This window comes from Mobula birostris, chromosome 29 (genome assembly GCF_030028105.1).
Source record: "Mobula birostris isolate sMobBir1 chromosome 29, sMobBir1.hap1, whole genome shotgun sequence".
Lineage (NCBI taxonomy): Eukaryota > Metazoa > Chordata > Chondrichthyes > Myliobatiformes > Myliobatidae > Mobula > Mobula birostris.
The window spans coordinates 12,553,657-12,579,469 of record NC_092398.1 but is presented as its reverse complement, the minus strand read 5'-3'; the positions used below and the strand labels follow the sequence as shown (position 1 = coordinate 12,579,469).

At 42.1% G+C, this 25,813-nt stretch overlaps 1 protein-coding gene across 3 annotated transcripts in view; it reads left to right on the top strand.

Moving 5' to 3' along the window:
- Nucleotides 1-394: 394 nt before the first annotated feature.
- Nucleotides 395-25,813, top strand: part of LOC140190083 (tRNA selenocysteine 1-associated protein 1-like) — a 40,643-nt gene continuing 15,224 nt past the window's right edge. Inside the window, exons 1-7 of one of the 3 annotated variants that reach the window (XM_072246551.1) lie at nt 395-589; nt 5,545-5,642; nt 10,152-10,251; nt 12,085-12,140; nt 17,084-17,215; nt 23,713-23,832; nt 24,775-24,940. In XM_072246551.1, the coding sequence (XP_072102652.1) occupies nt 563-589; nt 5,545-5,642; nt 10,152-10,251; nt 12,085-12,140; nt 17,084-17,215; nt 23,713-23,832; nt 24,775-24,940 (699 nt within the window). In that variant the 5' untranslated portion in view covers nt 395-562. The remainder of the gene's footprint in view (nt 590-5,544; nt 5,643-10,151; nt 10,252-12,084; nt 12,141-17,083; nt 17,216-23,712; nt 23,833-24,774; nt 24,941-25,813) is intronic. The other 2 variants (XM_072246550.1, XM_072246549.1) reach the window with 2 other exon arrangements.

The window sequence follows — 25,813 nt, the reverse complement described above, 5'->3', positions numbered from 1 at the left end:
CAATTCCAATAAGAAGTACACAGCAACATCTAGCAGTTTGCTTTTTTAAAAAAAATACAGATTCCAGCGTCTACAGTTTCCCGTGAACATAGAAAAACATTAAAATGCGTTTTTATTTCATTAGCCATCCCCTGACTTGCGAGAGACTGGTACTGTAAGGAGTCAGTCGATGGATTTTTTTTTCAAGATAGCATTGGGGACCCTCATACTTATGTAACCCGGAGCTAAATCTGCAACAGGTTACTCGGTGGGCAGAGAAAACAGTGGATGCATTGCTTTAGAAAAACTCTGAATAGCCACTATCCGGCCATTCAGTTCACCTACCCTGTTCTATCCTCCGTCCGTCGCGCACAATCGCAGAGCTTGCTCAGGGCGGGTCCTCCGCCGCAGCAGGTGGCGCTGTGCGCGCCGGGCCGGCGGCGGGGAATAGGGGTGGAAGGAGCGGGCACACAAGCGTCGCTGGATCGGCCGGCACCCAGGTGGAAGGCAGATCGGGCGACCGAGGCCGCTTCTCCGCGCCATTAAATGTATTTCATCGGCCCGAGGATCAACTGAGAGGAAGATGTCGCGGAGCCTGTGGATGGGCGATGTGAGTGGGCCGGGTCGGGAGGGGAGGGCGCCGCGTTGCCAGGGCTCCCGCCCACCACTTCTGTTCGCCCCGGCTAGGCAGGTCACGGACACGCTCGCTCTTAATCTGTCGGTCTCGGGCCTTTCGGTAACCGGGTTATTCTACACACGTTGAATTCACTTTTGCAAATGACGCCACGCCAGTAAAGTTGCAGTGATCCTGCAGCGAGTTTAAAGAGAGAAGGAGAGGAGAAACCCGGGGCCCCGACGGGTAGGAGAGGGATAGAGGGAGGGATCCGGGGCCACGGCGGTGGGTGGAACCCGGACCTCAGTAAGTGGGAGAAGGAGAACTGGATCCCAGTAAGTGGGAGGGAAAGAGAGAGGGGTAGCCGGATCCCAGTAAGTGGGAGAAGGAAAGGGAGAATCTGGATCCCAGTAGGTGGGGGGGGGGGGGGAATTCCTGATCCCAGTTAAGTGGGAGAGGGGGAAATCCAGATCCCAGTAATTGGGAGAAGGAAAAGGAGAGGGGAAACCGGATCCAAGTAAGAGAGGGGATTCCTGATACCAGTAAGTGGGAGGGGGGATTCCTGATCCCAGTTAAGTGGGAGACGGGGAACTCCAGATCCCAGTAATTGGGAGAAGGAAAAGGAGAGGGGAATCCGGATCCGGGGGGGGGGAGGGAAATTCCTGATCCCAGTAAGTCGGAGAGGGAAAAGGAGAGGGGAATCTGGATCCAAGTGAGAGGGAGAGGGGAAGGGTGAATCTGGATCTCATAAGTGGGAGAAGGGGAATCCGAATCCCAGTAAATGGGAGTGGGAGAGGGGGAATCTGGATCCCAGTAAGTGGGAGAGGAAAAAGGAAAGGGGAATCCAGATCCGAAGGAGAGGGAAAGGGTGAAGCTGGATCTCATAAGTGGGAGAAGGGGAATCTGGACCCCAGTACTGTAAGTGGGAGAGGGAAAAGGAGAGGGGAATCCAGATCCCAGTAAGAGGAAGATGGGTAATTCGAGGTCCATCGGGTAGCAGTGGGAGAGTGGGAACCCAGTGAGAGTGAGAGAAGGAATCCGGATCCCGGGGAGAGGGAGAGGGGGAATCCGGATCCCAGGAGGAGGAAGATGGGTAATCTGAGGTCCGTCAGGTAGCAGTGGGAGAGTGGGAACCGAGGGAGAGAGGAAATCCGGATCCCGGTAAGTGGGAAAGGAAGAAGGTGAACCCGGGGCCACAGTGGGTGCAGCGGGAATCTGTGTCTCAGTAAGTGGTAGAGGGAGAGGGGAGTTCTGGATCCCAGTAAGTGGGAGAGGAGGAATCTGGGGCCATGGTGAGTAGGAGTTCGGAGGGGCTGAAACTGGATCCCAGTAAGCTGGAGAAGGAGAAGAGGAATCTGGGGCTACGGCCAGTGGGAGTAGGAGAGGGTGAACACCAGGTATGTTGGGGAAAGAACCCTGGACCCTGATAAATTCTCAGGAAGCTAGGACCTGGTTAATGGAAATTGAAAATATTTGGTAAACCAGATACTGAACCATTGAGATGTCTGAATGGTTGGATAGTGGATTGTCAGAGTTTAACTAAAGAAATAAATCCACTGTTTTCTCTGCCCACCTGGTAACCTGTTGAAGATTTAGCTCTGGGTCACATAACTTGAGGGTTCCCAATATTATTGTGCATAAGCTTTCTTAAAAAAATGATCAACTGACTCCATACAGTATCACTCTCTGTCAGAAGTGAGAGGAGGTCTAATGCAAAAAACGTCACACCAATTAATCCAGAGGGTCTGCAGTTTAAAAATAGCCATGGCCAGCCTTTTTAGGCATCCTGGTGTAGGCTGTCAGGCCACTGTAATCACAAAGAGATTAGCACAGAAACAAACTTTTCAACCTACTAGCTCCACACAAATTATCGTTTTTTGTAACCCTACAGTAATTCTTTTTTATTCTTCCTATGTTCTCGTAAAATCAACCCGGATGCTACCACTCACCAACACAATAGCGTTAATTTACCGTGGCCAACTAACACCGTGGCCAACTAACCAACCAACCCGCACATCTTTAGGATGTGGGAGGCAAACGGAGCACCCGAAGGAAAAGCATATGCGGTCTCAGGGGAGCCTGTGAACTCTACACAGACAAGACCTGGGATCAGGATTGAACTTTGGCCTTTGGTGCTGTGAGGAAAAGTTTCCACCAACTAGATCAACGTGTACAAAGTCAGAATCACATCAGGTTAAATATCACTAACCAGCACCATGTCGTGAACTTTGTTGTTTTGCGACAATAGTATGTTGCAATACCTATTGATAAAAACTATAAATTGCAATAAGAAATATATATAAAATATTACATTAAGTAGTGCAAAAAGCAAAATAAAAGTGAGTTAATGTTCATGTGTTCATTGTCCATTCAAAAATCTAATGGTGAGGGGAAGAAGCTGTTCCTGAGACGTTGAATGTGTGCCTTCAGGCTCCTGTACCTCCTCCTTGACGTTAGTAATGATAAAAGGACTGGTCCTGGATGATGAGGGCCCTTAATGATGGATGCCGCCTTTTGAAGGTGTCCTCGATGCTAAGGAGACTAGTGCCCATGATGGAGCTGGCTGAGTTTACAATTTACGACAGCCTTTTCCGATCCTGTGCACTGGCTCCTCCATACCAGATGGAGATGCAACCAGTTAGACTGCTCTCCATGGTACATCTGTAGAAATTATGAGAGTTATTGGTGACATACCAAATCTCCTCAAACTGCTAATGAGATATAGCCACTGGTGCCTTCTTTGTAATTGCATCAATATGTTGGGTCCATGATAGATCCTCAGAGATCTTGACACCTCAGAACTTGAAACTCCTCACCCTTTCCACTGTTGATCCCTCGATGAGGACTGGTGTGTGTTCCTTTGACTTCCCTTCCTGAAGTCCACAGTAACGTCTTTCTGATGTTGAGTGCAAGGTTGTTGCTGATCTATCTCCCTCCTGTACTCCAACTCGTCACCATCTGAAATTCTGCCAACAATACTTGTGTCATCATAAATTTATAGATGTCAACCACTAAATTCCAGAACAAAAATGCCAAGGGTCCAGTTGGGGGTAAGGATATTAGTAAACTTGTTTGACTTTTTTTGAAAGTTAGTTCCATTTATGTAATTTCATAGTGGAGTTCAGAGCCTTGTTCTCTGAGTTGTTGCTATAGAGTGTGATCACCGTGTCCCCTCTCAAAATATGTTTGAGTAGATCCTACCTTGCTCAACTTAAGAGAATGGCAGGTAATTTGTCGATTTCACAATTTCCCCTATTAAATTATTGTAATGTTCTAATGTACCACCTGGCTGCATAGTTTATGGTTGAAAGTAAAGGCGTTTAAGTCAGCTATTTATTTTGGAAATTGTAAGAAACTATAATGTAAAACACCATACAGCCTCATGTGTTTTGGACTCTATATTTCATGCTCCTTCATCTCACAATCTTAGATGTAGGAATGCATGGAGTTTACAGCAGGGTGGGGGAAAGGCAGACCACACTTGCATGGTTCTTGCCAAATGGTTACGAACAGGATTGAGAGGCCCCGGAGAAGAATGGCCATTTCCACCTAAATGGGGAAACATGTTACTCAAAGGAGTGGAAGTGGAGAAAATTAAATGGGTTTTCTCAGGAGAATCCCCCACCAAAATCTCTCTGTTACTCCACAATGCTAAGAGTCCTGCCATTAATCTTGTACTCTGACTCCAAGTTTGATCTTTCAATGCGTATCTCTTCACACTTTTTCAATCATACTCTTACCTGCCACTTCTCCGCCCAACTCCGGACTCTGTCAGTGTCTCATTGTAACCTGCAATGATCTGCTACACCATCGACAATTCCTCCAACCTTCGTGTCATCGCAATCTTCCACTTCCTTATCCAGGTCTTTTACAAAAATCACAAAGACCGAGGGGTCCCTGAACAGATCCCTGCAGAACCCGCTAAAGAGCTGGTGGTAGACCTGAGGAGAGCTAAGGTACCTGTGACCCCTGTTTCCATCCAGGGGGTCAGTGTGGACATGGTGGAGGATTACAAATACCTGAGGATACGAATTGACAATAAACTGGACTGGTCAAAGAACACTGAGGCTGTCTACAAGAAGGATCAGAGCCGTCTCTATTTCCTGAGGAGGCTGAGGTCCTTTAACATCTGCCGGACAATGCTGAGGATGTTCTACAAGTCTGTGGTGGCCAGTGCTATCGTGTTTGCTGTTGTGTGCTGGGGCAGCAGGCTGAGGGTAGCAGACACCGACAGAATCAACAAACTCATTCGTAAGGCCAGTGATGTTGTGGGGATGGAACTGGACTCTCTGACAGTGGTGTCTGAAGAGAGGATGCTGTGCATGCCATCTTGGTCAATATCTCCCATCCACTACATAATGTACTGGGTGGGCAGAGGAGTACATTCAGCCAGAGACTCATTCCACCGAGATGCAACACAGAGCGTCATAGGAAGTCATTCCTGCCTGTGGCCATCAAACTTTACAACTCCTCCCTTGGAGGGTCAGACACCCTGAGCCAATAGGTTGGTCCTGGACTTATTCCATAATTTAGTGGCATAATTTACATATTACTATTTAACTATTTATGGTTCTATTACTATTTATTATTTATGGTGCAACTGTAACGAAAACCAATTTCCCCCGGGATCAATAAAGTATGACTATGACTAGTCACCCACCTCCAAACAGAATATGCTCCATCTATCACCACCCTCTCCCTTCTGTAGGCAAAAATTCTGGATCCACGCAGCCAAGTTTCCATGGAGGCATTTAAAAGATCAAGATGTGAAAGAGAGAAGCCCATTCTTTTATTCACCATCCACCTGCACCCCTGGTGTTTTTAACTGGAATAATTCGTCATTAATCAGAGTTTGATCAAAAACCATCCAAAATTGAAACTACTAAATATAAATTTAATGTTTAAGTCATTTGTTGGACTAATTTGGCCTAATTCTTTTACTTTTTTTGCAGTTGGAAAATTACATGGATGAAAATTTCATCTCTAGGGCATTTGCTACAATGGGCGAAACTGTAATGAGTGTGAAAATCATCCGAAACCGAGTGACCGGGTAAGAACAATTCTATCTTGTGATAAATTATTTCTCGAAATATTAGAATCTTGAAGATATTTGAAATTTATGGATTTTTTTTCATGTTTCATGGACATTATCTAATAGAGCAAAATCCCAGTGAAGGTGAGCATGTCGAGTTACCACAAAAAGGAGTGATTTAGAACAATAAAACTTAAGAGTACATATTGGAAAGCTGAGACAGTTGCTATAAATGCATTACTAAAATAAACTAAAGGTTTAGGAATTGTTAGTACCCCTCAACCATCAACCACTTGAGTCAAAAGGAACAACTTCTCTTCATCGTTGAAATTTATTTATTTATTTATTGGAATACAGCGTGGAATAGGCCCTTTTGGCCTTCAAGCCGCACCACCCAGCAATCCTCGATTTAATTTGAGCCTAATCCTGGGGCAATTTGCAATTAAAGTTAACCTGCCAATCGGTAGGTCTTTGGACAGTGGGAGGACACCGGAGCACCCAGAGGAAGCCCTCGTTGTCACAGAGTGAGCGTGCAAACTCCTTATAGACAGCAGCAGGAATTGAACCCTGGTCGCCTGTATTGTAAAGCATTGTGTTAACCACTACGCTGCTGGTTCACATGTTCCCATAACCTGTGGACTCATTTCAAGGGCTCTTCCTATCATGTTCTCGATATTTTATTGCTTGGTTGCTTGTTTGTTTGTTTGTTTGTTTATTTATTTATTTATTATCATTTCTTTCTCTTTGTATTTGCACACTTCATTGTCTTTTGCATTCTAGTTGAGCGCCGAAGTTGGTGCGGTCTTTCATTGACTCTGTTATGGATTAATCGAGTGTCCCGCAAGAAAATTAACCTCAGGGTTGTATGTGGTGACATATAGGTTCTTTGATAATAAATTTACTTTGAACATTGAACTTTTAAAATTTTCTTTCAATGAGGAAGTTTCTTTTCATTACCCTCCAAAACACTTCAACTCCAGTTAAATTGTTGTAAATTATTATTGTGTATATTACTATTCTGCACTTTATTCTTAGTTAATATTATTACTATATTTATTATTGCTAATTGTGATTTTAAATGTTGCTGCTGTAGTGAAATAATTTCCCACTTGGGATCAACAAAGTACTTCATTATTATTATTAAGCACCAAATGGCATGTAGGTGCATTCCCAGTTTGGGGCAGTGTAATACCCAATTTTGCACAAGTTCCACAAACAGCAATTATACAAGCTATAAGAGGTTATTTTGATATAGATTAGGACTCTGAGGGAAATCCACTGTTCTTCAAATGTTCTCCCAAAAATTGTAAATGGATATATACAGTCCTGTGCAAAAGTCTTGGGCACATGTCATGTATAAAGCTAGGGTGCCGAAGACTTTTGCACAGTACTGTATTTGTCTATGTGGAGCAGAGAGAGACAATAGATAATAGGTGCAGGAGTAGGCCATTTACTGCGATCATGGCTGATCATCCACAATCAGTATTAGGTTCCTGCCTTATCCCCATAACCTTTGATTCTGCTATCTTTAAGAGCTCTATCCATCCCTTTCTTGAAAGCATCCAGAGACTTGGCCTCCACAGCCTTCTGGGGCAGAGCATTCCATATATCCACCACTCTCTGGGTGAAAAAGTTTTTCCCTCAACTCCGTTCTAAATGGCCTATCCCTTATTCTAGAGTTTGTAAATCTGGCAGAAGCAAAGGATGTTATGAATGGTGAGGGTGGAGCACCACAGGAGGGTGGCAGAAAAGGAGTGCCAGTGATGAGGGTGGTGCGGGTTTTGACACACCCAGGCCTGAGACACCAGGCAAGGTCATTTGACTCTAAACAATTGGTGTATGTCTCCCTGGTGCTTTCCTCTCCCTTCCCCTTTTCCCAACCATGATTCCTCTCTCCCTGCCCCCTTCCCACTCTCAGTCCACCGTAGAGACCAATATCACAAACAGATTTATCAACACTCACATATGTCATGATTTTTTTTGGTGGCATCTGTACAGTATAATACAGTACTGTGCAAAAGTCTCAGGCACTCTAGCCATGTATATGTGCCTAAGACTTTTGCACAGTTCTGTGTTTAGTGGATAAAGAAATGGAACTCAGGTTTGACATCTCTTCAAAACAACAGTATTTCTAACTGGACAAACACACACTAGGAAATGTACTAAAATAGGTTAAAATTTTGTACTCAAATCTGTAGACCTTAAATCCACATGTTCTGAGTCTGCTGAGAGCCATTGGGCATTAGCCAATATCTTATGTAAGTTGAACAGTTCATAGATTCTGGGAGATTTTTATGTCCCCTTGAATTGTACACTTTACAATCTAGAATCTGCTAAATAGGTAATGAATCACAAGTGTTGTAAACTGTGTTTTAAAGTTTGGCACACACATTGATTCCTTCTGCCCAGTACGATGCTGATTTTTCCAGTGAAGGTTTATTAGATCGATGCCTGGGATCAAGGGGTTAATTATTCCTCATAAATTGAGGATATTACTCCTAGGTTCTCTGAAGGAGAATATGATGTGGTCTCTGGTAAAACAAGGCTTTGATAGGGCTTAACAGATACAATGTAATTCCTGGCCAGAAGGTATAGAAATAGAACCCAGCCATTAAGATCAAGATGAGTATCTTAATTCAGGCTTCTGACCAGTAAATTACTTGTTGCAGTTATACACATGGGAAACTTTTGATGGGATTTTCAAAGTGGAATATTAAATGACCTTAACACTAACCATTCTTTAGTTCACACATATTACAATTTTTGTATAAATACATGCATAGTCATGTGATACACAGGATTAAAACTATTTGATAGTTCTTTTTTTAACCTAATTCACCCATGAATGCTAATTTGCCTCAAGCCATTACAAGTTAAGAGATTTTTTTACTGGGAACCGAACAAAGTTTGATTAGACAGCGGTATGGGTCATTCATGAGGGAAAGGTAATGCTTTAACAGATAAAACCTTGAAAATAGGCTACAATGAGAAACAAAAACCAATAAATACATTTCATGTTCATGAACAGTTATTACCCCTCAACCATCAGGCTCTTGAACCAAAAGGAATAACTTCACTCAACTTCACTCTCCCCATCACTGAACTGATCCCATCGCTGAACCTATGGACTTATTTTCAAGGACTCTTCATCTCATGTTCTGTATGTTTATTACTTATTTATTATTATTTTTTTCTGTTTGTATTTATGGTTTGTTTTGCTCACTGGCTGTTTGTCCATCCTGTTGTGTGCAGTCTTTCTATTTTGCTTCTTGCGTTTACTGTGATTGCCGGCAAGAAAATGAATCTCAGGGTTGTATATGGTGACACATATGTACTTTGATAATAAACTTACTTTTAATGTTGAACTTTGGAATAGACTAAGAGGGACCTGTATGCTGAGCCTTTAAGTATATCCAAGACTCAGACAGGTAGATCTTTGGATTAAAAGAAAAGCAAGGATTGGGGAGTGGTCTGAAAAGTTGAAGGTTAGATTTAATTGAATGATGAAGCAGGAATGAAGGACCATTTGGCTTGCTCTTACTCCTCCACAACATCTCTCATAACAGTATCCAAGTGGTATACTTATTTTTGAGGGGAATGGCCACTGGGGTGCTCGGCGCTAACTGCCTATTCACATTTTTCATTTCAGCGGACTTGTCACCCAGCTATTCGCCCGCTGCAACTTGGTGACTACTTCCCTGTAACTCTGATCAATTATCTCACTCTCCTGTCCAAGCCAAAGGTCATCCAGCTGCTGCTCCAGATCCCTAACACAGAATTTAAGGAGCTGCAGCTGGATGCGCTTCACACAGATGTAGTTCCCTGGGAGACTGTGCCTCCCAGGACTCCGGCATCTGGCATGAAGAACACACAATGGCCATTTAAACTACAGAAGGTACCCCTGGCACAGTAAGAAAAAAAGAAAACTTAACAGAAACTTACTTGGCCAACTTACCCAGAGCTGATGCCTCTTCCAAGCCAAAGCGCAATACTCCCACTCTCACCACTGGTCCCTCCCAACAATGACCGCTCCACTTGTCCCTTCTGTACTTTTATTTACTCCTCACTGAGCTTCTCCCACTACTGATTGAGCCGCCGGAATGACACCAAACACCTGCGAAGCTCTCATTTTAAACCAGCACGGCCTTCTTGCGAGAAACGTCCTCGCTGTGCACTGGTTCTGCCGCAGATTAGGCCACCGGAATGACTGTGTCATCTTTGTAAGAGTATGAATTGGTAGCTGCTTCTTCCTATGTTGCAATGATAGCAAAATAATTAATTGATTGGGAAACACTATATGACCTGACAACTTAAAAAGACAACTTATCAATACAAATTCTTTCTTTCTTATTGCATGTTGCAAAGACTAACAAATTATAAATTATTAAGCTCATAATTAGTTCCTCTTGAATATTGCATTATTTGTTCCATTTTTTATATAACCTCATGTATTCTAATAGTTGATAACGTTTTTCAGTCATGGTGTACCATGAATTGTTCATGTTTTGACAATTCTTTCCCATTCAGGACACCAGCAGGTTACTGCTTTGTGGAGTTTGCAGACCAGGCTACTGCAGAACGATGTCTGCTGAAGATTAACGGGAAAAAACTTCCAGGTGCCTCACCCGTAAGTATTTTGGCCAAAGTGTTAAAGAAAGAGAAACCATTATGGGAGAAAAGAGAAATCAATTCAACAAAACTACTGTGTGATGTTACTTTAATTTGTAAAATGTATTTGGATCATCTGAATTTATGTTTTGGCAGTTGGGTGTTTTAATACCTGAAGAATATTCTTCTATCCACCTGACACTGATCTGTTTAGATTTGATAGTTTAGCTGACTTATGGTAATACGTGTTAAAGGGCATGTTGGAATTTGCCTGTCACGCAACTATTACGCAGACATATTGCACATGTGACACAGTTAATAGAACTGCGTTACAAAACAAGAGAGGTTCAATTTTGGACAGTGCCTTTGCAGAGTTTGCAAGACATGGAGGTAATTGAAAATCAAAAAAAAAACTGGAAACCTAAAACCGAAAGAGAAATTTCTGGAAATACTCAGCAGGTTAGGTTGCATCGCCAGGTTGAGAAACAGAGTCAATGCTACAGGTCAGAGATGTGAAAGGATTCTCTGCCCAGAAGCATTGACTCTCTCTCTTCCCACAGGTGTGACTAAACATGCTAAATATTCCCAGTATATTTTGTTTTAGTTTTGAAATGCTAATTGACTACTGTAATAGCCGCTAATGTGAGGGTGAGTAGTGTTCTCAGGTTAATGACAATGTGGAGAGAATATACTTAAAAAAGAAGATAAAATTAGTGTAGAATTAATGTAACTGTCTGGTTGATGGTCAGCATGGACTCACTGGGCTGCTTCTGTAATGTGTCTTTCCATGAATGTAACATTGCAATTCTAGCCCTTCTCATATTTTACTCTAAAATTGGATATTTAGTGAACAAATTTAGAAATAAAGTGTCGTATGAGATTTCAGTGTCGCATTGTAATTTTTATTTATATAGCAGTCCTTCCATACCTTACAATTCTGAGGCCTAAATAAATGTAATATACACAAGGAAAATCTTAGTAGCAAGGTATTGAAGGGAAGGCTTCTGAAGCAAGGGATGAAATTAAACTCCTGTTAAAGCAAGAGAGACGGAATATTTCAGGAAGATTCCGGAAGGCAGACACTGAAATGAAGGTGTGGGGTGAGATCTGAAGTGAGAGGTATGAGCTGAGATTGAAAGCTGTATGAGGCCACTGACAGAGAACTAAGTGATGGTAGCAGGTAAACATAATTGAGAATAATGTGTAGAGTAAAACTGTTAATCCATTATCCTTAGGACTTCTGTATGTCAGACTAGCAGATTTTCCAGACTATTGGATAAGTCTTCTTTTACATGGTACTTGTATTTCACTATTTTAATACATTACACAGTGGTGTAATAAAATTTCCAGTGAAGTCATGAGGTTAAAGGGAGCAGGAAGTACTCGAGCATTCTAGACCTCAGCCACAAATTTACCCTCATTTCTGACTTCTGGCATTGAGTATCCCAACCCTGGCATTAATACACCCACTGTCCTCCAGTCCAGAGCCAATCCCTTGCCTCATTGTGAACTCCTGCCTCTGGCCTTGGACCGCAGCCCACCCCATCTTGCATTCCAGACTAAAGAGTGAGTTACATGCCATACTATCAAGGTTTCCAAAAGAAAAATCAGATACTAGGTCAGGGGCTCCCAACCTTTTTGTATGCCACGGACCCCTACCATTAACCGAGGGTCTGTGGACCCCAGATTGGGAACCCCTGTGCTAGATTGTCCGAGTTTTACTGCACTACCTCATAGAGTCATTTTCTGAGAGTTATACTAGCCGTAATAACTATTCATAAGGCTCGTAAATAATGTCACTTGTTAATTAAGATCAAACATGACCACATATAACAAATTGATTTTTTGCTAGCAGCCCAGAAGATTTAAGCTTAACTATGCCACTTATGGGAAGCAGCCAGATAACAGGTAATTTATTATGAACTTTTACACTTGTTGGTACTCTTCTTAATTGTGTCTTTGAAAAAAATTCCTGTCTACTAGTGACATTATTCCCCTTGCGACATGATCCACCTTTGCTTCCTTCAGTTCAAGAGGGCAGACTTCAGCTTATGTGGGCCACAGTGGTGTACATCAAGCATGATAAAGACATGTATTTCTCTATACCATAATTGCTTACCACTCATGGACCGTGCTTGACTGCAAAGATACCCCAGCTATTTTTTTTCCCCTCCATTGCCTGAATGTTCATGTGCCAGTCTAAATGAAGTAGCTCAAACGAAATCTAAAAATGACATCCTTGATTGATTGATTGATTTATTTATTGAAGTACGGCACGGAGTAGTCCTGCCCCTTCAAGCCGCACCACACAGCAACCCACCAATTTTAATGCTAGCCTAATCACAGGACAATTTACAATGACCAGTTAACCTACCAACTGGTACATCTTTGGACTGTGGGAGGAAACTGGAGCACTGAAGGAAACCCATGCGATCACAGGGAAAATGTAGAGCTCCTTACAAATGGAGGTGGGAATTGAACCCAGGTTGCCTGTACTGTAAAGCTTTGTCTAACCACTATCTATCATGCCGCCTGCATGTTGAATCCACTAGTTTTTAGTCTGGCTTTGACAGTTTGTGACCAATGTGTATTTTGTCTTCTCATCCTTCATGCCCTGTCTCTGGCTTTTGAAATTACTGAGTGTGCCATTCTCTTTCAACTTTTCTGCTTTCTTGTTTAGCTGACTGGGATTGCCCTGCCTGCTTCCATTCCGTAGCACACAGTCATAGCCAAAGAATACACAGCAAGCACTTTGTTCTTCCTGTACCATTTGCTCTAGAGTCAACCAGGGATCCGTCCTTGATGGCATCATCCTAGAAAGTGATGTTAGGTTCTTCAAGTTCTTTGACAATACAATATTGCAGCCCTAGATCTTTAGACCTGCCCACTATCTCAGCGTAGGAATATAAGAAGTAAAAGTGAGAGAACTCTTTCAGCCTGCCATTCTAAAAAATTGTGACAGAGTTTTCACCTCTATCCCACTTTCCTTCACCAACCCCATAACCCAATATTCCTTCAATATCTAAGAGCCATTGAAAAGTACAGCATAGAAACAGGCCCTTCGGCCCATCTAGTCCATGCCGAACCATTTAAACTGCTACTCCCAATTGAACTGCACTGTAACCATAGCCCTTCGTATCCCTACCATCCACGTGCCTATCCAAACTTCTCCTAATCGTTGAAATCAAGCTTGTGTGCATCAGTTGTGCTGGCAGCTCATTCCACGCACTCAAGACTCTCTGAGTGAAGAAGTTTCCTGTACTCTTTCAAGCTTATTTACATCTTTCCTGTAGGTAGGTGTCCAAAACTGCACACAATACTCCAAATTAGATCTCACCAATGTCTTACACAGATTCGACATACCATCCCATTTCCTGTACTCAGTATTTTGATTTATATAGGCAACTGTGCCAAAACTTTTCTTTACAACTCTACCTGTGACTCTACTTTCAATGAATTATGGACCTGTATTCCCCCATCCCTTTGTTCTTCTGTACTCTTCGGTGCCCTACCGTTCACTGTGTAAGACCAACCGCAACTTTTTCTTTAACTTTCTAAATTTCCTCTCATTAAAGCATGTCCCTTACTGCTTAGTTTAAATCCTGAACAATTGGAATCAACAATTTCAATTCCGTGATTTGCTAGGACACAGCCCCAATCTGATTTAAATTAAGCCTAGCTCAACTGAACAGCATCCCCTTTCCCCATTACCTCATAACTGAAGCCCATTTCTCCCAGGACAATGTTTGAGCCACACATTGAATTTGGAGACATGTGACTTGGGAATTAATTCAGAAATCTTTTACTTATTCATTCATTTATTGAGATACAGCACGGAATAGGCTCTTCCGACCCTTCGAGCCACGCTGCCCAGCAATCCCCCAAATTAATCCTAACCTAATCACAGAACGATTTACAATGGCCAATTAATCTACTAACTGGTGCATCTTTGGACTGTGGGAGGAAACCAGAGCATCTGAAGGAAACCCACATGGTCATGGAGAGAATACTACTTCCAGGCAGTAGTTGGAATTAAGCATAGGTCGCCTGTGCCGTAAAGTGTTGTGCTAACCATTATGCTACCATGCCGCCCCTAAACAAAGTTTTGACTTGAAATGTTGACAGTTCCTTTCCTCCCACAGAGTTCCTCCAGCAGATTCCTTGTTGCTTCAGATTCCACCATCTCCAATTTCTTGTTTCACCATTACATTCCTTTTCACTTCTATGACTATAATGACCTCCTGGAACCATATTATTGTGGTTTTTGCCCATCCTTTCAGATTCAGTTTATTGTTCTATACACTAGTGTGCAATGAAATTCATGGCCTGTGGAAGCTCAAATTATACATAGTTCAATTTAATATCAGCAAATGTATACAGTATACAACCTGAAACTCTTACTCTTCACAGACATCCATGAAACAAGAGTGAAAAAGGTCCCAAAGAATGAATGATAGAAAAACGTCAGAACCCCAAAGTCCCCCTCCCCTTCTCCCTCTCCCACGCACAAGCATCAGCAAAAACATCAACCCTCCCCTCTCCCCCCACTTACTCTAGTGAAAGCATCAGCCCCCCCACCACCACACACCATGCAATAGTAAGTCCCCAGAGACCATGATCCAGAGTCCACTCCAATATCTCAACAGGCCCTCTCTCTCCCCAATGAGGAAGAGAGAGATATTGTTCCTGCCACAACAAGAGGGGAGGCCAACAGCTCGCTGTTTTGATGTTGCAACCTGCATAGTATAATTATTGCTATTGTAGTATTGATAATGCAACAATAAATATAGCAACAAATGCAAAATAACAGAATGGTGTAAAGTATAGTAGCACAAAATGAAATGCTGAAATGATAATAATGGATGAAATAGAATGAAATAATGGGTTTGATAACGTGGCAGCACCATCAGGAAGGGGGACGTGAAAGAGATGATTGTAATTTCAGTTTCTATTTTAATCCACAAAACATGTAGGAACCCTGCACCTCATGGACAAGTATAAAGCCTGAGGTTCCTGCAACACTACCTCTGGATCCCCATATAGTCATTGTGGCCTTCCAGAATTCCTTACTGATTAAAATGTGTGGAAATAGCAGTCACAGGACTTTATCAGACTCTTGGTCTGCATCCATCAATTGAACTTCGGGAAGGCAGAATTCATAATTTGTGTCAGGGCCAAGGGAATTGGGTGCTTCTGCAGGTGCAAGAGGGGGGAACAGAAGCTTGGGTCCAGATGTCACTATCATTCATTCTTTGGGGTTTCTCGTTTCGTGGGTGCCTACGATGTGTAAGGATTTCAGGTTGTATGTTGTATACATTCTCTGATATTAAATTGAACCATTTTGAACATTTGAAATATTCTCTCATTATTAAGTCCTTTCTCAAATGCCTCAGGCTAAACTAGAACAAGTAAAAATATTTTGCAGCCATGGCATCCTATTGCATGAGCTGAACTTCTAACTATGTATTTTTGCAGTTAGGAAGACTCCCTTGTTTCACTCCTCTGTGCCTATTCATCAACCCACTGCTGTTGAAACTGTCCTCTCTATGTCATTCTTAATTCCAGAAGAAGTCCAAGCTCTCATGGTCAACATCCTCTGCTTGTTCAGAACAGATAGGTTCGCGTGTTAATCAGTGTCATGTTCCACCAAGCCAGTGTGAATTTTCTGTTAATTCTTCCAAACCCAATTTTCACCTCAGCTCAGCTTACCCCCAATCCTTATCTTTTACCCATCCATCTCTGCCTTTACCCTACCCTAAATGGTCAGTTATCTGCCCTGAGCCTTTGTAATTTCCATCCCCAAACCTTTACATTTCTCTCCTTCTTAGAGCCAATCTATTTGTCTAAGCGTTTAATTACTACCCCCCACCCCCAGCATCTTTTGCTATGATTTGGGGTCAAATTTGTTTGATTAAATCCTTGTAAAGTCCCTGCAATGTAACCATTCAGCTAGGTCTTCTAATATACAGAAACAAACTGCAACAAATTCAGAGTGGATGAAATTATAGGCACATTTTGTAGGCATATCTTCCAAAGGAAGATAGCTCCACACATATTGGTCTGGAAAATAGCTTCAATCTTATAGCTCAAACCAACCACTTTTATACTTTTACAAAGTTAATTAGGTTGCTCCATTCCATAATGGCATTCCTCCATTATCTGCAAAGATTCTAGGTCTTGTCATCTGTTTGATTTGTCTTTAGAGGCTGTGTCCTGTCCTGTTTTTCTCTGTTGTCAAAACATCCCCCTTGCCATAAAACACACACATCTCCTGTTATAAAACAAACATCTCGATAAAACACATACACACAGGCTTATAAGCCTCCCATCTAAACCAGCAAAGCACCATGGGATTTCACAGGTTCCATTTTGTCACATTACATTTTACCAAGGTTACAAATTCATAAAGACTTCAAGGTTACAGATATATTTCCACATCCCTTAGGATTTTTACCCACATAAAAGTAGCTGTTATATTTTCAGAAAAATTGAGGTGGTGTTCCTACTCATAGCCCAGTGTAAAGCGATGCCTATTTTATTCAGCAATGGCAAATTTCGAAATCATTTTCTGATGACTGTCAGCAATACGCTGAGGTGAACAGTTCAAATCAGTATCTAAGTACGGAAAGCAACCATTAGTTGAATAAAACGCACTGCAAAACAATTAAAATTGTTAATGAAGCAAGGTGTTTGGAATTCAGTAACAATGTTTATGTATGTTTTCACTCTATACAGTTATTGCAGAAAACTAATCAGAATTTCTCTCTAACATATTTGGGTCGTATTCATAGTCAGTGCTTCAATGCACATTTAATGCTTGGGGATTAATGTTTTTCATATATTTTGTCTAGTCCTGAATACTCATTGTTTGTTGGAGACTTAACACCAGAAGTGGATGATGGAATGCTTTACGAGTTTTTTGTTGAAAAGTATCCCACGTGTAGAGGAGGGAAAGTGGTATTGGACAATCTGGGAAACTCCAAGTACGTACTAGTTTTTAAAAAATATTAGTGTTAAGTTCAATGTTCTTTGAATTATATCTTCCATATTCTAGAAGTGGTCATAGTGATCATAACCTTTCTTGTGATATCTCAAAGAAAAATATTTTAAATGATATTGTGTACAGATGGAGCAAATCAGTGCATTGGGACTGTGTGCCACAGACAGAATATAAGGTAATGCTCGCAGTTCATCACAGTCTGTGGACGTTAGCCACAACAGTGTGATGGGTTGGCACCAAGTACACAAAAACACTGTGGGTCACTAGTGCTGTGAGACGGCTACACTACCTGCAGCAGCACCCATGGAGTTTTTATGTTCTCCCTGTTCCCTAGCTAATGCAAATCTGTGAATATTATGCTCCCCCTGTTCCATGGGCTGAATTTGTTGGTGGTGTGATGTTCCTCACATGGAACAGACTGGGTGAGTGCAATGAAGGCAATTGTTTTACTATGCCTACTCGGTTTGAGAGGGTATTGAAGCATGCCTTAACTTGAGACTTCATTTCATTTTTAAATCTTTTTATTAATTATTATTGAAAATCAACAAAAAATACATTAAAATAATCAAGTCAACATATCAATATGTATAATAAGAATTAAATTATCAAATAACTGATTAACAAAGCTAAACAATATATCAATAATAATAAGAAAAAACAAAACGTTAAAACTTTTTTTTGGAAAAAAGAAAGAAGGAAAAAAGAACCCCTACTAACTAAAACAAAAAAAAACCCCTTACTAACAAAAAAAAATCCCATTGGGAGCACAGCCCCAGAGCTATACGCCATACAAGCTTCTATAAAAGAAAAACATCAATCTGCCAACCAAATCCATTTACACAAGAATCAGAAGGGAACCATCTTAATTAACTCAAATCAAATGATAGTAGCGGGCAAAAGAACCCCACCTTTTCTCAAAGGCAAATCGAGGATCGAAAGTTTGACTTCTGATTTTCCCCAAACTAAGACATAACATCACCTGAGAGAACCATTGTATCAAAGTGGGAGCATTAGTATCAGGTTGTAATTTAATTTTTAAAGCTTTAGAAATTGTAGAGAAAATAGATTTCCGAAACACTTTTCAGTACAGAACATGACCAAAACATATGTGTTAATGTAGCTGTCTCAGTTTTACATCTATCACACTGACTATCAACATTAGGAAATATTTTAGACAGTCTCTCCTTTGTCAAATAGTACCGATGTACAATTTTAAATTGAATTAGAGAGTGACTGGCACAAATCGAAGAAGAGTTAACCAACTTCAAAATTTGCAACCAATCCTCTGTTATCAAGGTCATGTTAAGCTCTCTTTCCCAATCTTGCTTAATCCTAAGTAAAGGATAATTGTACTGTTGTAATAGTAAATTATAAATTTTCCCAATAAAACCTTTCACTGAAGGATTCATTTTTAAAATATAACTTGAGACTTGAGGACTGCCTGCGGGTTTGCATCGGGCTTTGCTTCAATCTGAGCTGTTACCAGCTACTGCACCGGATCAAAGTAAGCTGCAGAGAGTTGTAAAATTAGTCAGCTCCATCATGGATACTAGCCTCCGTAGTATCCTGGACATCTTCGGGGAGCAGTGCCTCAAAAAGGTGGTGTCCATCTTTAAAGACCCCCATCACCCAGGACATGCCCTCTTCTCATTACTACTGTCAGGAAGGAGGTACAGGAGCCTGAAGCCACACACTCAGCAATTCAGGAACAGCTTCTTCCCCTCTGCCATACAATTTCTGAATGGACATTGAACCCATGAACACACCTCGATGACCTTCGTCTGGTCAGGGAGAGTGAGGAGGTGGTAGAGAGGAGTTGCAGGCAGGTGGTCACGCCAGGGCCACGGGAGGCAGACAAGTGGGTCACTGTTAGGAGGGGGAAGGGGAAAAGTCAGGTAATAGGGAGTACCCCGGTGGCTGTGCCCCTTAACAACAGGTACTCCTGTTTGAGTACTGTTGGGGGGGACAGCTTACCCGGGGGAAGCGACAGTGGCCGTGCCTCCGGCACAGAGTCTGGCCCTGTAGCTCAGAAGGGTAGGGCAAGGAAGAGGAGGGCAGTTGTGATAGGGGACTCGATAGTAAGGGGGTCAGATAGGCGATTCTGTGGACGCAGTCCAGAGACCCGGATGGTAGTTTGCCTCCCTGGTGCCAGGGTCCGGGATATTTCTGATCGTGTCCAAGATATCCTGAAGTGGGAGGGTGAGGAGCCAGAGGTCGTGGTACATATAGGTACCAATGACATAGGTAGGAAAAAGGATGAGGTCCTGAAAGGAGAATATAGGGAGCTAGGAAGGGAGTTGAGAAAAAGGACCGCAAAGGTAGTAATCTCGGGATTACTGCCTGTGCCACGCGACAGTGAGAGTAGGAATGCGTTGAGGTGGAGGATAAATGCGTGGCTGAGGGATTGGAGCAGGGGGCAGGGATTCAAGTTTTTGGATCATTGGGACCTCTTTTGGCGCAGGCGTGACTTGTACAAAAAGGACGGGTTGCACTTGAATCCTAGGGGGACCTATATCCTGGCAGGGAGATTAGCGGGGGCTACTGAGGTGACTTTGAACTAGAATGGTTGGGGGGTGGGAATCAAATTAAAGAGGCTAGGCGTGAGGAGGTTATTTCACAACAAGGGGATGGGAACCAGTGCAGAGAGACAGAGGGGTGTAAAGTGAGGGTAGAAGCAAAAAGTACTATGGAGAAAAGTAAAAGTGACAGGCCGACAAATCCAGGGCAAGCATTAAAAAGGGCCACTTTTCAGCATAATTGTATAAGGGCTAAGAGAGTTGTAAAAGAGCACCTGAAGGCTTTGTGTGTCAATGCAAGGAGCATTCGTAATAAGGTGGATGAATTGAAAGTGCAGATTGTTATTAATGGTTATGATATAGTTGGGATCACAGAGACATGGCTCCAGGGTGACCAGGGATGGGAGCTCAACGTTCAGGGATATTCAATATTCAGGAGGGATAGACATGAAAGAAGGGGAGGTGGGGTGGCGTTGCTGGTTAAAGAAGAGATTAACGCAATAGAAAGGAAGGACATAAGCCGGGAAGATGTGGAATCGATATGGGTAGAGCTGCGTAACACTAAGGGGCAGAAGACGCTGGTGGGAGTTGTGTACAGGCCACCTAACAGTAGTAGTGAGGTTGGAGATGGTATTAAACAGGAAATTAGAAATGTGTGCAATAAAGGAACAGCAGTTATAATGGGTGACTTCAATCTACATGTAGATTGGGTGAACCAAATTGGTAAAGGTGCTGAGGAAGAGGATTTCTTGGAATGTACGTGGGATGGTTTTTTGAACCAACATGTCGAGGAACCAACTAGAGAGCAGGCTATTCTGGACTGGGTTTTGAGCAATGAGGAAGGGTTAATTAGCAATCTTGTCGTGAGAGGCCCCTTGGGTAAGAGTGACCATAATATGGTGGAATTCTTCATTAAGATGGAGAGTGACATAGTTAATTCAGAAACAAAGGTCCTGAACTTAAAGAGGGGTAACTTTGAAGGTATGAGACGTGAATTAGCTAAGATAGACTGGCAAATGACACTTAAAGGATTGACGGTGGATATGCAATGGCAAGCATTTAAAGGTTGCATGGATGAACTACAACAATTGTTCATTCCAGTTTGGCAAAAGAATAAATCAAGGAAGTTAGTGCACCCGTGGCTGACAAGAGAAATTAGGGATAGTATCAATTCCAAAGAAGAAGCATACAAATTAGCCAGAGAAAGTGGCTCACCTGAGGACTGGGAGAAATTCAGAGTTCAGCAGAGGAGGACAAAGGGCTTAATTAGGAAGGGGAAAAAAGATTATGAGAGAAAACTGGCAGGCAACATAAAAACGGACTGTAAAAGCTTTTATACGTATGTAAAAAGGAAAAGACTGGTAAAGACAAATGTAGGTCCCCTGCAGACAGAAACAGGTGAATTGATTATGGGGAGCAAGGACATGGCAGACCAATTGAATAATTACTTTGGTTCTGTCTTCACTAAGGAGGACATAAATAATCTTCCAGAAATAGTAGGGGACAGAGGGTCCAGTGAGATGGAGGAACTGAGCGAAATACATGTTAGTAGGGAAGTGGTGTTAGGTAAATTGAAGGGATTGAAGGCAGATAAATCCCCAGGGCCAGATGGTCTGCATCCCAGAGTGCTTAAGGAAGTAGCCCAAGAAATAGTGGATGCATTAGTGATAATTTTTCAAAACTCGTTAGATTCTGGACTAGTTCCTGAGGATTGGAGGGTGGCTAATGTAACTCCACTTTTTAAAAAAGGAGGGAGAGAGAAACCGGGGAATTATAGACCGGTTAGCCTAACGTTGGTGGTGGGGAAACTGCTGGAGTCAGTTATCAAGGATGTGATAACAGCACATTTGGAAAGCGGTGAAATGATCGGACAAAGTCAGCATGGATTTGTGAAAGGAAATCATGTCTGACGAATCTCATAAAATTTTTTGAGGATGTAACTAGTAGAGTGGATAGGGGAGAACCAGTGGGTGTGGTATATTTGGATTTTCAGAAGGCTTTTGACAAGGTCCCACACAGGAGATTAGTGTGCAAACTTAAAGCACATGGTATTGGGGGTAAGGTATTGGTGTGGGTGGAGAGTTGGTTAGCAGATAGGAAGCAAAGAGTGGGAATAAACGGGACCTTTTCAGAATGGCAGGTGGTGACTAGTGGGGTACCGCAAGGCTCAGTGCTGGGACCCCAGTTGTTTACAATATATATTAATGACTTGGATGAGGGAATTAAATGCAGCATCTCCAAGTTTGCGGATGACACGAAGCTGGGTGGCAGTGTTAGCTGTGAGGAGGATGCTAAGAGGATGCAGGGTGACTTGGATAGGTTGGGTGAGTGGGCAAATTCATAGCAGATGCAATTTAATGTGGATAAATGTGAAGTTATCCACTTTGGTGGCAAAAATAGGAAAACAGATTATTATCTGAATGGTGGCCGATTAGGAAAAGGGGAGGTGCAATGAGACCTGGGTGTCATTATACACCAGTCATTGAAAGTGGGCATGCAGGTACAGCAGGCAGTGAAAAAGGCGAATGGTATGCTGGCATTTATAGCGAGAGGATTCGAGTACAGGAGCAGGGAGGTACTACTGCAGTTGTACAAGGCCTTGGTGAGACCACACCTGGAGTATTGTGTGCAGTTTTGGTCCCCTAATCTGAGGAAAGACATCCTTGCCATAGAGGGAGTACAAAGAAGGTTCACCAGATTGATTCCTGGGATGGCAGGACTTTCATATGAAGAAAGACTGGATGAACTGGGCTTGTACTTGTTGGAATTTAGAAGATTGAGGGGGGATCTGATTGAAACGTATAAGATCCTAAAGGGATTGGACAGGCTAGATGCAGGAAGATTGTTCCCGATGTTGGGGAAGTCCAGAATGAGGGGCCACAGTTTGAGGACAGAGGGGAAGCCTTTTAGGACCGAGATTAGGAAAAACTTCTTCACACAGAGAGTGGTGAATCTGTGGAATTCTCTGCCACAGGAAACAGTTGAGGCCAGTTCATTGGCTATATTTAAGAGGGAGTTAGATATGGCCCTTGTGGCTACGGGGATCAGGGGGTATGGAGGGAAGGCTGGGGTGGGGTTCTGAGTTGGATGATCAGCCATGATCATAATAAATGGCGGTGCAGGCTCGAAGGGCCGAATGGCCTACTCCTGCACCTATTTTCTATGTTTCTATGTAACACTACCTCGCTTCTTTTTTATTTCTGGTTTTGCTCTGATTATTTAACTTAACTATCTCTCTCTCTCTCACTCACAGACACACACACACGCACACACTCTTACTACAATTTGCAGTTTTTTTATATATTTTTTGCATTGTAGTGCCTCTGCAAAGTTAACAAATTTCACGACTTATGCTGGTGATATTAAAGCTGATTCTAATTGTAATGTGCACCGTCTTCTTTTGGCCACCCTTTTCTCTTTTTTGTTCAGTCCTCTTCACCCAACCAGTCCCCATTCATTTCCAACATGGTCTTGTATAATCTGAATGAGGTTTAATATCGCCGGCATATAATGGAAGAGAGATGCTATGTATTATCATGTACAATCAACTTCACTTGTCCCTTCATTGATATGTTCCCACAACTAATGATCTCACATTCAAGGACTCTTTAGCTCATGTTCATATTATTTATTGCTACTTATTTATATTTGCATTTGCACAATTTGATGTCTACTGCACTCTGGTTGATCTTTCATTGATCCTGTTTACAGTTACCATTCTATAGATTTGCTGAGTATCCCCACAAGAAAATGAGTCTCTGGATTGTATATGGTGGCATATATGTACTTCGATTATAAATTTACTTCAAACTTTATTTAACTGTGCATGGTAAAATATTTGAGGGACTTCAGTCAACCACTTCAAAAGCTGTCATACACAGGCACCCCACTGCAAAGTATTCAGGTTAGAAATGGAGCATATGTTTTTCATATGTTTTTCAGATTTTTTTTCCTTTTTTTTTAGAGGCTATGGCTTTGTGAAGTTCTCAGATGAAGCTGAACAGAAGCGTGCACTTGCTGAGTGTCAAGGCGCTATTGGCATCGGAGGAAAAGCTTTAAGACTTAGTGTGGCAATACCAAAAACGTAAGTAGCGCAAAGGTTGGGTGTTGCACTTCCTACACTATCTTTCTGAACCTTTTATTTGCACTATTAAGTTTAAAATAGTCCTTTAGAGAAGTTTGGGGCAACGCCTACATCTAAGTACTTGTAGAATCATCATCATTATGTGCCATGTTTTTGACGTGGGCGATCGTAGTCTTCCATCTGTCTAATATGTCCGAGGGGAAAACCTAGTTCATGCCGTTGTTGCTTTCTCTATTCATGACCATGATTGTTTTGGCAAATATTTTTACTGAAATTGTTTGCCTTCTGGACAGTGTCTTTACAAGATGGGTGACCCCAGCCATTATCGGTACTCTTCAGAGATTGTCTGCCTGGCGTCAGTGGTCATATAACCAGGACTTGTGATGTGCACTAGCTGCTCATACGACCTGCTCCCATGGCTTCACCTGACCCTGATCGGGGGGCTAAGCAGGTGCTACACCTTGCCCAAGGGTAACCTGCAGGCTAGTGGAGGGAAGGATCACCTTGCACCTCCTTTCGTAGAGGCGTATCTCCACCCCGCTGCCCAACTTGTAGAAAACACTGTGCTAGATTAATTGCATTGTATTATTCAAATGCATTCGTATCCCAAAAGTTCTTATCTACAATGATTAGTTTCAGTTGGAGTGGTTAGAAGCTGTGATTTCACTATGTGCTTTAACACTAATGTGCAGAGACCCAGAACAGTTTACATTAGTGATAAGAAATGGAAGTTTTGTAGAAGAGTTCATTTTGCAGATGTAACACCATTGAACTATACAACATTTAATTAGTAAAATTATATCCAATTTTTGGCAATAATTATAGTCAATTACAGCTTAAAAGATAATTTGTTGTTGTGTCTCTATTTAAAAGCACATACTTATTTTTCAGGAATTATCTTTTTACCATGATGTGACAGGTAAAAATATTTTTAAATTTCAGAAATCGTGTAGTGAAGGCACCCGACTACAGCCAGATGTATACTTACAACTACAGCCAGTACTACCAACCATACCAGAATTATTATACTCATTGGGGGTATGATCAGTACACTGGAAGTTACAGCTACAGCTACCAACAGTATGGTTATACACCAAGTACCATTCAGGTAACGTCTTTGAAAAGCTAGAGAACTAGACCACCACGTACTATATGTTAGGTTGATCAAAAGAATTGTTCCCATTTTTCACACTCAACGGCCACTTTTATGAGGTACCTCATCTATGAAATAATGTGGCCACTGAGTGTATGTTCATGGTCTTCTGCTGCTGTAGCCCATTCACTTCAAGGTTCAACGTATTGTGTATTCAGAGATGCTCCTCTACACACCATGGTTGTAAAGTATGGTTATATGAATTACTGTCGCCTTCCTGTCAATTTGAACCAGTCTGGCCATTCTCCTCTGACCTCTCTCATTAACAAGACCCACAGATCTGCCTCTTGCTGGATGTTTTTTCGTTTCTCGCACCGTTCTCTGTAAACTCTAGAAACTGTTGTGCGTGAAAATCTCAGGTTATCGGCAGTTTCTGAGCTATTCAAACCACCCTGTCTGGCACCAGCAATCACTCCACAGTCAAAGTCACTTAGATCATACTTCTTCCCCATTCTGATGTTGGGTCCGAACAACGACAGACCCTCTTGACAATGTCTGCATGCTTTTATGCATTGAGTTACTGCCACATGATTGGCTGATTTAGATATTTGCATTAACGAGCAGGTATACCTAATAAAGTGGCCACTGAGTGTGCAAGTCCTTTTCTCAATTTTCTTTTGTTTGTCTTTATTGCTTTCTTCCGATATCCTGCATTAGTTTATAAATATCATGGATGAAGACAGGTATCAAGTACAAATTATATTGAATGAATTTGAAAGTTCAGTTTGGAGTTATTCAACAATTTGGAGGTGATGTAACAAATGACTGGACAAAATGATGACTAATGGAAGATAATGCAGGGAAATTTTCTACTCACTTTCATAGGAA